Source organism: Marmota marmota, unplaced genomic scaffold (assembly GCF_001458135.2).
Source record: "Marmota marmota marmota unplaced genomic scaffold, marMar, whole genome shotgun sequence".
Taxonomy (NCBI): domain Eukaryota; kingdom Metazoa; phylum Chordata; class Mammalia; order Rodentia; family Sciuridae; genus Marmota; species Marmota marmota.
The window spans coordinates 10,499,543-10,515,534 of record NW_026000242.1 but is presented as its reverse complement, the minus strand read 5'-3'; the positions used below and the strand labels follow the sequence as shown (position 1 = coordinate 10,515,534).

Below are 15,992 nucleotides of genomic sequence, written 5' to 3'. Positions count from 1 at the left end.
TTTTTTTTTTTTTTTTTTTTTGGTACTGGGAGTTGAACTCAGGCTTTCGGCCACTGAGCCACATCCCTAGCCCTATTTTGTATTTTATTTAGAGACAGGGTTTCACTGAGTTGCTTAGCGCTTTGCTGTTGCTGAAGCTGGATTTGAACTCTAAATCCTCCTGCCTCAGCCTCCTGAGCTGCTGGGATTACAGGTGTGCTCCACCAGGCCTGGCCTTACTTTGAATTCTTAATGTCACTAATAATAAATGCCCAATGACATAGAAAGACCTACAGATAAAATTTCTGAAAACTTGTATTGCATATTTATTGAGCAGTTACTATGTGGCAAACACTGTGCTAGGTATGGAAATCCAAAAACCATGAATAAATAATCAGAGGAAAATATGATATTTACTATTTTGAAGGTATATGAAGGGATGGATCCAGATTTCCTGGAACCTAAATCTTATACAGTTGCAGGGAGGGGGAGGACTCCTTAAGAAAAAGAATATAAAATAATATACAAAATTAGGTTCAGTCTTACTACCCCTTAGCAAGGTGCAAAAGGCAGAGGAAATATTGAAGGAAGAGTACCCAGTCTGGATGAATCAGGGAATTTTACAGAAAGGAGGAAGCTTTGAGAATCCAAATAAGCACTACTTTGCAGTTGAGGTTCTCTGATCTTCTTTCAGGAGACCAATCAATATAGACCTACAAACAACAGCATAAGTTCATGCCTCTCCTCAGGTATAAAGACCACTTAAAGGTGAAGACTTTTTCAGAGTCCAAAGAAAAGAAGCCAGAGCCAGAGGAAGAACAAAAAGCACACAGAATGGATAAGGATTGCTATGCACAATCAGTGTATGCAGGAATAAATGAATGCTTGAATAAATAAAAAAATAATAATAAATGAATGGGGTTTTTTTTCTGTCACCTTACTGTTATGGTTTGGGATACAAAGTGTCCCCCAAAGATTCATGTGTTCAAGTCTTGGTCCCCAATAGAGCAAAGTTTTGAAGTGGGACTTTTGGAAATAACTGGATCAATGGGGCTCTGGCCCCATCAGTGGGTTAATCCATTGATAGCTGAATGGACTATTGGGAAGTCATGAAAAGTGTAAGAGGTGGGACCTAGGAAAAGAGTAAGTTCTTGGGCATGCCCCCAGGGACTGTATCTTGTCCCTGTTCTCTCCTTCTCTCTCCATCTCCTTCCTGGGTGCCACTACTGAATAGCCTTTCTCCACCACATCCTTTTACCATGAAATTCTGCCTCACCTCAGGCCAAAGCAATGGAGCCAGCCAATCATGGCCTGAAATGATGAGCCAAAATCTTTCCTCATCTAAGTTGTTTCCTCATGTATTTGTCACAGTGGCGAAGATCTAACACACTGACTTCTTACTAGTTCACGTTTATCATGGGTTTATAGGTCTCCTTATTCACAAATTTTCACAGATCATCAGAAAACAGCAGAAAAATCAGGAGCAATGTTAGGATTCCTCCCAATCTATCATGATTCACACATATGTGACTTATCTGTATTATGGAAGGAAAGTATCAAACAACTCTTGCCATGAATAGTACAAGCAGAGAACATTTCCAAGTTTGCACATGTTATTAAAAAAACAACAGAAGGAGGCTAAAATTTGAAAAGACATACTATGTATTTCAAAATAGTCACTTTGGGGGCTGGAGATATAGCTTAGTGGTAGAGTGCTTGCAGAGCATACATGAGACCCTGAGTTCAATCCCTAGCACCATGCACATACAATTCTTTGGTGGGGAAGAGTGTGAATATGGATGAAACAAAACTGTTAAAAGCAGATAATTTTTGAGGCTGGGTAAGATATGGGATTTATCCATATTTCTACTTTTGCATATGTTTTAAATTTTATGAAAACATAAAAAAGAGCACTCCAGATGCTGCTGCTTGCCTCCCTCCCCTGGGCCATTGACAATCACTGGCATACCAGACTACCTCAAGGCCTCAGTTAGGAAAAGTCAAAACCTTCCTTTCTCATGAGGTGCTTTCACTCTGCTGGCTGCCCACACCTGTGCTTTCATTCCATATTTAGTGTATTGTGTGAAGTAGGCTAAACCATGAGGGGAACACAATTGGTCAGACATTTGTGACTTCAGTAAAATAAATCCTGGTTTTCTTCTGTTTTGCCATAAAGACTAACACCAACATGCTGTTTCACCAGTAGGCAGGGGAAGGGCAGAAAAATCACCACTGCAGCTGGAGACAAGAACATGAAACTTCCAAAGTCCAAGCCCTCTGCTTCAGTGTGGTATCTTATTGCCTGCTAACCAGAATTTGCAGTTATCTAATGAGGCTATATGGTGGCAGTGTGAAAATGAAATACAGATAAAGCATCCAGACCTAAGTCTGGCATTTAGTCAAACTGAGTAAATGCATATTATTTCCTTTCCTCTTCAATCCTGCTACTTGGCAGCAACAACAAGCAAGAATGGAAGCTGGTATGATTACCATCTGTTTATAGCAGCCTTCCTAGCAGGAGCAGCTGCAGCTGCAGCCCCCTGGGAAGGAAGCACTTCCCTTCAGGTGTGTCTAGGTAGGTAACTTGAACTAGGAAAATTCTAATTTTTTAAATGACAATATTTGTGGGATTTCTGTTTACAAAAATATTAAATGAGCCAGGCATAATGGCTCAGTGGTCAAGAGCTCCTGAGTTCAATTACCAGTGCCAAAAATAAATAAATAAATAGATAAGAAGGGCTGGGAATGTGACTCAGTGGTTAAGTGCCCCTGGGTTCAATCACTAGTACAAAAAAAATTAAATGATAAATTCATTAAATAATACATAGAAAAGCACAAATAAATAAAAAGCTATCCATAATCCTACTATCAATATAAGCAGGGTTAACTTTTTATCTGATAAACACACACATACATATCATGTGTCTTACATATACACATATACCCTTTTTATAAAAATGAAATTGCATTCTGTATGATTATATACTATTGGTCATCTGTTTTCCTCAGTTAACAACATGAATGGGTGATATGTCGAAATACATTCTGCAGTCATATATAACTAAAATGAAAAAATATTTTTTAAATAAAAACAAACAAACAAAAAAAAACACAGTGATGCCACCAGATGGACTTCCATGGAGTTGCTGGTGCTGAGAGACCAAGCCAATTATAAAAAGCAATTGTTAGCACTACAGAAACCTATGTTACAAGTTTTCTTAATCACAAAATATCCATTTAATTAAAATGTGTAAAATAAAGAAAAACAACAACAACAACATTAAAAATCCTTTTCATGTCATTAAAATCTCTTTTATAGCATCACTTTAAAATGACTGCCTGGTATTAAAATTTACCATTATTAACAACCTTTCAACAGACATTTCATAATTATTTGTATATGTTCACCAAAAAAACTAGATAAATTCCTAGAGATAGGGTGCTGGATCAAAGTTTGCACATATTTAAAACTATAAAACATGAAGTCCTATTGCCTTCCAAAAAAGATTAAATCAATGTATATCCCCAGAACATTTTTCTTGAGATCTCAGAGATGGGGAGTGATTTTAAGTTTATGAACTATTGATGGCTTGCCATATGGCTTTTTACCTTTCATGAGACCCTCTGCCAGAATCCACACCTACATCCTATCTTGGACACACCCCCTAAACCCAAACATTGCCAAGTTCCTGACACCTGCCTCAGCTGCTGCCTAGAAAACTAATACAGGAACCTTCTACAAATGTGCAAGACTTTCCACCCCAAGTCTCCTAAAAATAGTCCCTGCCAAGGAGTCCCTGAGGCACTCATACTCCTCTGCCTCTGGAGAGGAAACAACTATGGCCTGGAGTTTCCGTGGGAGAGTCCAGCTTGGGGGACTGCTTCTCTCTTTCCTTGGCTGGGTCTGCTCCTGTGTCACCACAATCCTGCCCCAGTGGAAGACTCTCAATCTGGAATTGAACGAAATGGAGACCTGGATTATGGGGCTTTGGGAGGCCTGTGTGAATCAGGAGGAAGTTGGCACGGTGTGCAAAGGCTTTGAGTCCTTCTTGTCTCTGCCCCAGGAGCTCCAGGTATCCCGCATCCTCATGGTAGCCTCCCATGGGCTGGGACTGTTGGGCCTTCTGCTTTCTGGCTGTGGGTCTGAATGCTTCCAGTTTCACAGGATACATTGGATATTTAAGAGGCGGCTATGCCTCTTGGGAGGATCCTTGGAAGCATCAGCTTCAGCCACTACCCTTTTTCCAGTCTCCTGGGTGGCCTACGCCACAATCCGAGACTTCTGGGATGACAGTATCCCTGAGATTGTACCACGGTGGGAGTTTGGAGATGCCCTCTACCTGGGCTGGGCTGCTGGTATTTTCCTGGCTCTTGGTGGACTAATCCTCATCTTCTCCGTGTGCCTGGGAAAAGAAGATGTGCCTTCTCCGTGGATGGCCCATCCCACAGCCCCACCATCCTGCACTCTACCAGAGGAATTTGATGGCTCCTTCCACCTCACCCCAAGACCTATGAACCTGCTCATCTAGGACTGGCGTCTGCCAAGGAATCTCTGCAATAAAGAAATGTCAGTAGAAACCCTTCTCTTCCTTATCCTTTATCACTTCTTTTTTGCTCACCTACTTTTGGGGGAAGGTTGCCATCCCATCTGTTGAGAACTTGATTATCTTGGTGATACAGTGATCTTCATTTCAGAATGAAAAATTAAAGGTACAGTGTCTAACAAACATGTTTATCTCATTTTGAGAGTTTATTTATATGAAAGTGCTTTCAACAGAGCACAATGGCATATGCCTGTTATCCCAGCAATTTGGGATCCTGAAGCAGGAGGATTACAACTTTGAGGCCAGCTTCAGCAACTTAACCAGGCTCTCAACAATTTAGAGAGATCCTATCTCAAAAAGGGCTGGGGATGTGGCTCAATGGTAAAGTGCCCCAGGCTTCAATCCATGGTACCAAAAACTATGCTTTCAAATTCATTAATTATATGTTTGATCCTTTTATTACTAAAGAAAATATATTACAAAGTTACATCCATCACAGAAAAACCTAGTGTGAAGAGGCACGTGTATATAGTTTGAAAAGATGACAAAAGTGCTTTGACAAGGAAAAATAAATTTTTGACCCATATAGCACCTTAGGATAAAAATCTTTCTCAGGGCACAGTTTAAAAGGGATATTCACAATAGACTTTTGCTGTCTTATAGATTCTTAATATCCTAGAGGGGAGATGGTAGCCTCCCCTGGGCTGGGACTGTTGGGCCTTCTGCTTTCTGGCTGTGGGTCTGAATACTTCCAGTTTCACAGGATACAATGGATATTTAAGAGGCGGCTATGCCTCTTGGAAGGATCCTGGTTTCTGCTACATTGTGAAGCCTTTATGAGTATTCTGCTGTTATCCTCTCTTGAAGGTAATAATCAGAGTAAGTGAGAGACAGGGTGACCAATCCTTCTGATTTTCCTAGGACTTTGTAATTCCACTGCTAAAATGAGAAAAGTCTTGCGTACATTGGGACAAACTGTTTACCAGAGGGTGACTGTGCCCATTCCTAGCCAATGTGGATATGTATTATCACACATTTATCAGCTTCTTGAAAATATATTTAACATGTGCAAAATCACTTTATAAACCCCTTAAAATTTAACTCAATGTTAACAGACCTACCCAAGCTGTGGCTATAAATGAAGTCCCTTTCCTAACAATAATCCCAGTTCTTGTTCTTTCCCACCTGCACAGATGGGCTCTTTCCTGACTGCCCGACTCTGGGGCCTCCTGGAGTATTTCTGCAGGTCCTAGAGGAGGAGCCTCCTGTTGCTCCTAAACCTGTCTACTGCAATCACCCTGCATATCCACCCTGCTCCCCTCACTACCCCACTCCCACTCCCACTCCCATAATCAGATGAAGAAGAGTCACCAGTGACCCTGCCAACAATTTAGTTAAGGGTGATGATTCCCAAAGTCTCCAAATAGGTCATTTCTCTAGGTTCAGACACACACTGGATTCCATACAGAAATAGGAGACTTCCCTTCCCCAGCTGGAACTGAAGCGTCATGATGTCTCTTGCCTCTCAATAAAATAGCTTCAGCATCATGAGATAGCCACTACTCAAGAAGGAGTACACACACAAACAAATTTGCCTAAGTAGTCCACGTCAGTATCCTCCTTAGAAAAGTATCACCTTTTTCCCCTGAGGAAATAGAGTCTGCAGAAGTACAACTTTATATTCAGCAATTTTTAACTTTCTACCCAGAGCAGGTTTCTCTGGGATTCATATTTTCTCCGGAAAGGTTTTTTTCCTTTAGTATGTTCATTGGTATGCATCCACTTGACATATACAAATCCAGAGCCAGGCATGGTGGCAAACACCAGTAATCCCAGCAACTCCAGAGGCTAAGGCAGGAGGATCATAAGTTCAAAGCCAGCCTCAGCAACGTAGCAAGACCCTGTATCTAAATAAAAAATATAAAGGGCTAGTAATGTGGCTCAGCACCCCTGGGTTCAATGCCTGGTACCAAAAATAAATAAATAAATAGATAGATAGATAGATAGATAAATTTTTTCTTAAAAATCCAGATATCCCAGATAAATACACCTCTCAGGACAAAGGCCAGTCTGCATCAAGGATTATTCTGGCCTTCCCAGGTAAGTCAGAAAACTGCTTTTAATGCCTGTTTTTTTTTTAGCTACCCCTTCTCAATAGTGACAAAGCTCTTTGGGCCAAGTTTCAATGAGGAACGAGATTCAAATCTCCTTCTGTCCCTACAGTGTCTACAAGAAGGGACTATCACTCACCCATCTGATCATTTATTCTCTCATTTAATAAATGTGTATTCAGAATCTACCATGTACCAGGAACTATATTGGAAACCAAGAATGAAATAGTAAATAAGACAAAATGAATTTCTGCTCCTCATTTGGGCAATCAGGGGAGGCAGATGTTAATGTAAAATCACTCAAATAAGTGTAAATTATAACTGTTAACAAATTTCACAAAGTTCAAAAGGTATATGGTTCTATCAGATCATGTAATTGGAGGAACCAGACTTAGTCAGGGAATCATGAGCAAGCTCCCTAAGGAGGAGGTAATTTTTTTTTAAATTGCCCATGGACCTTTATTTTATTTATTTATATGTGGTGCTGAGGATCAAACCCAGTGCCTCACACATGCTAGGCCAGCATTCTACCACTGAGCCACAACCCCAGCCCAGGAAGAGGTAATTTTAAAAGGTAAAATAGTGGAGAGCAGTTCCGGATGAAGAGAAAAAAAAAAAAAAAAGTATAGGATGAGACTAGTGATGTAGGAAGGAGCCAGACCTTGTGGTGCCCTGTAGGCCACAATAAAGGATATGCTCATCTCTATTCTCAGGATCATAGGAAGACAAGCATGTGGCCTGGGAACAAAAGCTCAGCACCATTTGACTGCAGCAGTAATTTGCTCTGTTTGTTTTCCGGTACTAGGGATTGAGCCCAGAAGTGCTTAACTGCTGAGCAAAATCCCCAGTCCTTTTTAATATTTTATTTAGAAGCAAGGTCTCACTGAGTTGCTTCAGGCCTCAATAAATTGCTGAGACTGGCTCAAGATCCTCCTGTCTAAGCCTCCTGAGCTGCTGGGATTATAGGCTTGTACCACAGATCTGGCTTGCTTCCTGTTTTCTAACAGCTTGTCCCTGTGCATTTCCCCAAAACAGACTTAGTTGTGTAGGGTTTAAAAGTGTTCAAATCACTTTTGTGAATCTTGGTCATCTTATGTAACATATCTTGAAATTTTTTTCATGCAAAGAAAGCAGCTATTACTGCATTTGTGTTGTCAATGAGGAAATTGAGATTCAGGATTTAGGCAACATGTTCATGGCAATTATTAGCTGGGTGAGGATTCAAACCCAGGTTTTGATGTCATGGCAGGCCATCTTTCTTCTCCCCAGCCGGCTGCTTTACAGGATAGGCTATCTAGACCATCCACAAGTACAAAGAAAAAACTAACACAGAAGCAGAAAGGAAAAAATAAATAAATAAAAAAGACCTACCAAGACAAACTTCCTTTGTGCTTATGTTTAGGTCCCATCAGGGTCTTTGTTGCCAGATGGCTCACCTGCTCCTGCTGGTGGCTTTCCCCAACATCCTTATCTCATTAATTCCATGTTCCCAGGTGCTGAGGACATTTTTTTCAACAGCATCTGATTACCGATTTCTTTGTAAAGAAATGGACACAAACTAAAGATTTGTTAAGAAAATATTCTGTCTTCTCAACTATCCTTCTAAAGGACACAAAAGTTTTTGTGGTTGTTGTTTCTTTTTTTTTGGTTTGGTTTTGTTTTAATGGACATGTGGCTGGGACTGTTGAATCACAAGTGTTCAACAGCATTTTATCCCCAGGAGTGAATGTGATAAGCATTCTGGTGAGAATCTACTTTCAGACAAAAAGTCTGAGGAAGGAGACACTTTTCACCTAAAACTGCTACTTTTTTTGGCGAGGGGGGAGGAGGCAGGTACTGGGGATTGAAGCCAGGGGTACTTAACCACTGAGCCACACCACAGCACTTTTTATATTTTATTTAGAGACAGGGTCTTCCTGAGTTGTTTAGGGCCTCACTAAATTGCTGAGGCTAGCTTTGAACTCACAATGATCCTCTGCCTCACTCCTGAGCTGTTGGGATTCCAGGCATGCACCATCGCACCAGGCAAAATGCTACTGTTTTTATCCATCTGCACTGAAGGTGAAAATAATGAGAAATAAAAATAAAACTAATTCAATCTTTAGCACAACCTTTTCTCATTTAGATCTGTGACAAATTATCTAAGGTTGAAAATATTTATCGTGATTATACATAAAAGATATGTAGTTATGTGTATGATAAAAATAAGGGAACATGAATCAATCAGCATTTCAAATCAAAGCTTTTATTATGTGCAAAATATTGTTTAAAAAAAAGCAACCACAAACAACTCAGGGATTAACCAATTTAATGCAGTTAGAATTCTGTGTGATTTGGTGCTGTCTTCTCTACCATCCTATCTATGGGCCTGAAAATTTCACCATTAGTAGTTAAGGTATGTCCCAAGATCCCTATTAAAATATTCATATGTTACCCCTCTGGGCCTCTGAGACCAGCTCCGGGGAAAGCACCGTAAGAAGGAAACTGATGTGGGTTAGATACACATGGGATGAGAGGAAATTTGGAAATGGTTTCACAGGCTTCTGGTCAGGAAGTGTTTTGTATTAACCAGGGTTAGCACAGTTAGAAAATTGGTCAGGAAAATGTCGGATTGCAGGCACTAGCCTTTAACAGGAAACTGAAAGAAGCTGGAGTTTATTTTCCATTCTACCATTGATTGATGTATTTTCCCAAGCAAGTCATTATCCTCATATCATCTGCATTTATAAGATGTAGAATAGACTTTTCAGTTGCCTACATTTTGAATAAAGTCTCAAAGTCACATGCCATGGGTGATTTGCATCTCAAGAAAGGCTCAATACATTGCCACTTAGAGGTGTCCAAGTGGCCAGCCTTAAACCCAATAGCCTATGGAAGAAATGCATCCAGGTTCATTAAGGGAGAATTATAGGAGGGGATTCATAAGAGTTGAGAGTATTATGATGTTCTCTGCCCTCCCCATGAGGAATGGGGTAGACATACCTCAAAAGAATTACCTGAATAAGTGTTGTTCCCAGGAAGGAAGCCTGATACCCCATCCCACTGCCACCAAGCTGCAGAAACTCTGGGCCCATTCCTACTACCACCAGAATGGAGTTCACCAAAGTTCTTGGGAACGCCTGACTTGAGATGTAAAGGCCCAGAAATGGGTGCCTGAGCACCACTGACCACCACAGCAGGCTGGCTGGAGCAGGATAGTGGCTCTGCCTCTTACTGGGGTGAGGAGGTGAGCATTCCACAGCCTAAGTGGACTCTGAGGAAGGGAGTTCCAGCAATATTGTCCTAGGGGACTATGGAAGAGAAGGGGACTAGAGCTGAGAGACAATGTAAGACCAGCCAGAAAGCCCCAAAGGTGCAGGGAATGGAGTGTGGAAGTTTTCTACAGGGTTCTCTGAAGCGTCCTCAAAACATCCTATACTACAAGAGTTAATCACTGGCTTCCTACGAAAGGACACTGGATCAAGGGTTAATTATAAAATTTTTGAAAAAAAATTTTTAAAAAATTTTGGTAGTTGTAGATGGACAGAATGCCTTTATTTTGTTTATTTTTATGTGGTGTTAAGGATGGAATCCAATGCCTCATGCATGGTAGGCAAGTACTCTGCCACTGAGCTACAGCCTCAGCCCTGAAAAAGTTTTTTTAAAGTCCTTTGCCTTCTTCTCCCATAAACTCTTCTCCCCCAGGTCTAGGGGAACCAAATTGGGGGTAAGACGAGGGAATGGAGGAAAGTGGGAGAGAGCTTAAGACTCCTTCCTTACTGCTCTTGCCTCAACTTCAGGGTAAGGCCTAGACTAGAGACGGGAAGCTCTAAAACAAATGGGTGAGAGTGAACTTTGGATATATATACCCTGGTCTAAACTTTATAATACACAAAAATAATCATTTTCATACTCACACATGAAGATAAAGCTATGAGACCTTCTTGAGATGCTGTCAAAGGAAATAGAAGGTAAATCCAAAAGACCATCTTGAAGGTAGCAGTGATGCATCATATTCTATCAAGTCCAGGCCATTCAATTAAATGATTAAAGAAAAATATATCTAAAGTAGGAAAGGAATACGACGATATTCCATAATTTTTATATCCAGCATGATCCCCAAACCCTTCAATAATAACCCTTTCAGTCAGGTTGACTAATATGAACACATCCATTCTCCAGAGGCCCATAATCTTGTGGACATCTACATTATGCCCCAATCATTCATGCATAATGTCCTATGCAGGTCAGGACAACCCTTAAAATTCTTGCCCCATGATGAATTTCCCTGTGAGGATTGCACCTGGAGCTCTACTTTACATTGAGTCATTGTTATTTCTGTTCTTTCCTTTAACCCTACAAAAACAAAAACAACTTGGTAAGTATTTTACTGTTTGATAGACCAGAAAAACAGTTTTAGCCAGTATTTAAACTAAGCTGTCTCAGATTCTAATGTCACTATACTTGCCATAGAACCACATCTTAAAACAAACATGGATCCTGTAGTTTTATAAAGGAAAGCTATAAAACTGCTTAATTCATGAATGAGTTCTGTCTGTTCCTTAAGTAGAGTCAACATGACTTCATAGCTGGGTAGAATGGCTCATACCTGTACTGCCAGCTACTCAGGAGGCTGACACAGGAGGATAACTTGAAACCAGAAGTTCAGGGCCAGCTTGGGCAGCATAGCAAGACCCTGTCTCAAGATGGTGGAACAAGAAGGACATCATTACCCTAGGTACATGTATGACTGCACATATGGTGCGACACTACATCATGTATAACCAGAGAAATGAAAAGTTGTGCTGCAACTGTGTACAATGAATCAAAATGCATTCTGCTGTCATATATACCTAATTAAAATAAATTAAATAAAAAAACACATAAATAAAACAAGAAGATGACTTAAGACTGTACTACTTTCAGGTCATCACTGGTATTCTCTTTGTTAAAAATCTAAATACTAATCTAGAAAGATTACGTTCAGCAAGCAGTGATACTTCCAGCCCACCATCAGGACTAGATAGAAAAACTGGCCATTCGTGAATGCTATTAATACCAGGACCAACATATTTAATTTTCAAAGCTCACTTCAGGCAGCTTCTGGGTACTTTTGTGACCACTTATCAATTCCAAGTAACCTAAAATCTTTAGACTGCTTCTATCTCCTAATGGTATTCAGAGTTAATTTACTCTTCATTATTTATCATCACAACTTCTTGTCCTGCTGGTATAACAGGGGCAATCCAGGTTTATTTATTTTATTTTGAAGAAGGAAGAGACCAGGTTTTGCCATGCGGGACCTGGAGTTCTTATACAGATTCTATTGGCCTAACGGTCAACCGAGAGAGCTTAAGTGTTATCATGACCAGCTGACAACCTAATAGGCAATGCAGCAATCAAGTGTGCTCAAAAAAGACATAGAAATGCCCTTAAAATATCTCTTAAGCCAGCTCTACTCTCTCTTGTAGATTCCTATGTCACTTGATTGTTCAACTATTTAAAAAAGAATGCAGGATGGGAGGTGAAGGGGCAGAGAATGTAGAGAATTACTTTCTAGGCTCAGGAAAAAGTAATATCATGACTGAATAGTTTAGACTTTGAACCTAAGGAACTGTACACTTATGACAATTATAAAGTTTAATTATATGCAAAATGATACATTTTTCTGTTTCCATCAAAGTCAAGTTTAACATTAAGAATGTGCAGAAGATAAAATACATCAAGTCAAAAACTATAAAACTTGAAGGGGCCAGGCATGGTGGCACACTTCTGTAATTCCAACTACTCTGAAGGCAGAGGTAGGAGGACCACAAGTTCAAGGCCAGTCTCAGCAATGCAGTGAGACTCCTTCACAAAACGGAAAATACAAAGGGCTGGGGATGTAGCTCAGTGGTAAAATGCCACTGGGATCAATTCCCAGTACCCGCCCCCAATATATTTTCACTTTTTATTTTAAGACAGGGTCTCTAAGTTGCTGAGGCTGACCTCAAACTTGGCATCCTCCTGCCTCAGCCTCCCAAGTTTCTAGGATTGTAGGTATGTATCACCACACCTGATTTGTAGACCTTTTATAAAACCACAGAATTCAGTGAGGATGACAACACAAAAGTCACTTTCTTAGTGGGCAAAAAAGTTCTATGAAGGAGTGGTTCTCAATTGTGTATCAGAATCACCAGTGACTTTTTTTTTTTTTTTTTAACTTAACAGCATAGCAATTGGACACAGTGGCACACGCCTATAATCCCAGGGGCTCAGGAAGCTAAAACAGGAGGATGCCAGCCTCAGCAATGGCGAGGCGCTAAGCAACTCGGTGAGACCCTGTCTCTAAATAAAATACAAAGTAGGGCTGGGGATGTGGCTCAGTGTTCAATCAGGTACCAAAAAATAAATAAACATACAAATAACTTAACAGTGTTAAGGGTCCAGTCCAAATCTAAGACATATCCAAATCTGTAGGGTTGAGACCTTGGCAGCTGTGTTTTTAAAGTGACACAGCTGATTCTACATTGGCAGCCAAGATTAAAAACAAGTGCTGAAGAGTTTTGGATTAAAAAAGCAGGATTGTATTCAAGAGAAAAATAAACAAAGCAATATGTGGTTATTTGAAAAGATTAATAAACCCCTAAAAATACTAACCAAAAAGAAAAGCAAGAAGATATTAATCACCCAGTATCAGCAATGAAAGAGAAACATCACAAAAACCCTAGTCATTGGGCTGGGGTTGTGGCTCAGCAGTAGAGCGCTCACCCAGCACGTGTGAGGTACTGGGTTTGATCCTCAGCACCACATAAAAATGAAATAAAGATATTGTGTGTCCACCAACAACTAAAAAACAAAATATTTAAAAAAACCCCTAGTTCTTAAAACACACATAAAAACACATATGCACACACACACTCCATGCTATTATAAACTTTGTTAATTTTAATTTTGGATGAAATGAATGCATTTCTAAAAAATTTTCCAAAACAGATTCAAGAGGAATTTTAAAAAATCAAAAACCCAATATATGTGTGTGTGTATAAATATTAAAGAAACTGAATCCATAATTTTGCATTCCCACAAAACACACAATGACAATTATTGTAGGCTGAGCTGGCTTCAGCCTATAATAATAATAATGAATGCTCCCAGACACTGAAGAAAGAACCCCTATTTTATCCAAACTCACCCAACTCATTCAGTAAGGCCAAAATAATCTTGATACCAAAACCATGACAAGAACATTATGAGAATAAAATGAAAGGCCACTCTCTCTCAAGAATATATAGAAGTTGGGCTGGGGATGTGGCTCAAGCGGTAGCACACTCGCCTGGCATGCGTGCGGCCCGGGTTCGATCCTCAGCACCACATACAAACAAAGATGTTGTGTCCGCCGAAAACTAAAAAAAATTAATAAATATTAAAAAAAATAATAATAATAATATATAGAAGTCCTAAGCAAAATTCTACCTACATCTAAAAACAATCATGATCAAATCCAGATCATTCTGACAATGAATGGTTGATTTAAATTTGAAATCAATAAATATAATTCAAATAGTAACAAAATATTGCAAAATTAATTCTATCTATATGTACATAAAGCATTTGACAAAATTCAAGACTTTTTTTCAACTTTTTTAAAAACTTAAGATTAAAAAAACACTCTCAGCAAACTAGGAATAGATGGATCTTTCTTTACCCAGCAAGTGGAATTTACAGCAATCCTACTTAATGTTGAACAGGGCAAAGATCATCACCATTTCTATTCAGCATTGTACCAAAGTGTGATCAGGCAAGAAAAATAAATAAAGAGTTGTAAGAATTCAAAATAAATATCACCATTCACAGATAACACAGTTGTGTATAAAAGAAATATCTAAAAATCTACAGAAAAATTATTAGAGTAACTTAATTTATCAAGATCATTGGATGAGCCAAAATAAACATTTATTTCTCAAAAAAAAAAAAAGATCATTGGATGCAGAGATGATACAGTAACATCAATTTGTTTCTAGATACCAGCAAGAAATAATAAAGAACACAATTTTGGGGCTGGGGATGTGGCTCAGTGGTGGAGCACTTGCCTAGAATGTGTGAGGCACAGGGTTCGTTTGATCCTCAACACTGCTTATAAATAAATAAAATAAAGAATGCAATTTTTGCCTGTAATTCCAGCTGCTTGGCAGGAGAATTTCAAGTTCAAGGCCAGCCTCAGCAATTCAGTGAGACCCTAAGCAACTTGGCGAGATCCAATTTCAAAATAAAAAGGGTTGGGGATGTAGCTCAGTGGCAAAGAACCCCTGGATTCAGTCCCCTGGACCAAAAAAAAAAAAAAAAGTAATTTAAAAATTTGAAGCACTAGACCACCAGAGAAAGAAATGTTTTTGTTGTTTTTGAGTTCCAGGAATTGAATTCAGGGGCACTCAACCACTAAGCCACAGCCACAGCTCTATTTTTTGTATTTTATTTAGACACAAGGTCTCATTTAGTTGCTTAGTGCCCTGCTTTTGCTGAGGATGGCTTTGAATTTACTACCCTCCTGCCTCAGCCAACCCAGCCTCTGGAATTACAGGAGTACATCACCATGCCCAGCAAGAATTTAATTTTTAAAATGACATTTACAAAAGCTTGAAAATCATCAAAAGCCTAAGAATAAGTCTGTTGGAAGATGTGGAAGCCCTTTATGTAGAAATTAAGAAAACCAAGCCAGGCATAGCAGCATACACCTAAAACTCTAGTGACTTGGGAGACTGAGCAAGAAGGATCACAAGTTCGAGGTCAGCCTAGGCAATTTAGTGAGCTCAGTGGTACAGCACACCTGGGTTCAAATCTCCAATCCCCAGTCTCTCTCTCTCTCTCTCTCTCTCTCACACACACACACACACACACACACACACACACAAATATATCAACAGACATCAACACCAGAATCTCAATTCTCCCCACATTATCTAATCATCATAAACCTTATCAAAATCTCTAGATATTTGAGTGTGCTGTTGTGAAACCAATCCTAAAATTTATATGGAAATGTAAAGGACCAACATTAGTCAAGACAATCTTGAAAAAGTAAAAAACTGGAGAATTTATGATATTGGAAATCAAAACTTATTGTATTGGTACAGTAGACAAATTGGCTAATGGAATAGATAAAAGAACTCAAAAAAAGAACAAAGACTTTAGACTTACGATAAAGATGGCAGTGTAGAGCACTGGGAAAAGGAAAGTGTTTTCATGCGGGGTCAATCAATTAAATGTGAAAAGCAAAAAGTGAAATTTCAAAATGAAAACCCAGAATATCTTCATGACCTTGAGCAATAATTTCTTCAACATGACAAGATAAGCACTAATCATGAAGCAAAAGACAAGTGGCTAGGGTTGTGGCTCAGTG

General features: G+C 39.4%; 1 protein-coding gene across 1 annotated transcript; it reads left to right on the top strand.

Annotated features, from left to right (window-relative positions):
* The first annotated feature begins 3,818 nt into the window (after nt 1-3,818).
* Nucleotides 3,819-4,508, top strand: Cldn25 (claudin 25). The gene has a single exon (XM_015490049.1). The coding sequence runs from the start codon at nt 3,819-3,821 to the stop codon at nt 4,506-4,508; it is 690 nt and encodes a 229-aa protein (XP_015345535.1).
* Nucleotides 4,509-15,992: the final 11,484 nt, after the last annotated feature.

Excerpts from the sequence above, each read along its gene's own strand:
- Cldn25 (XM_015490049.1), top strand. The coding sequence starts at position 3,819 with ATGGCCTGGAGTTTCCGTGGGAGAGTCCAGCTTGGGGGACTGCTTCTC.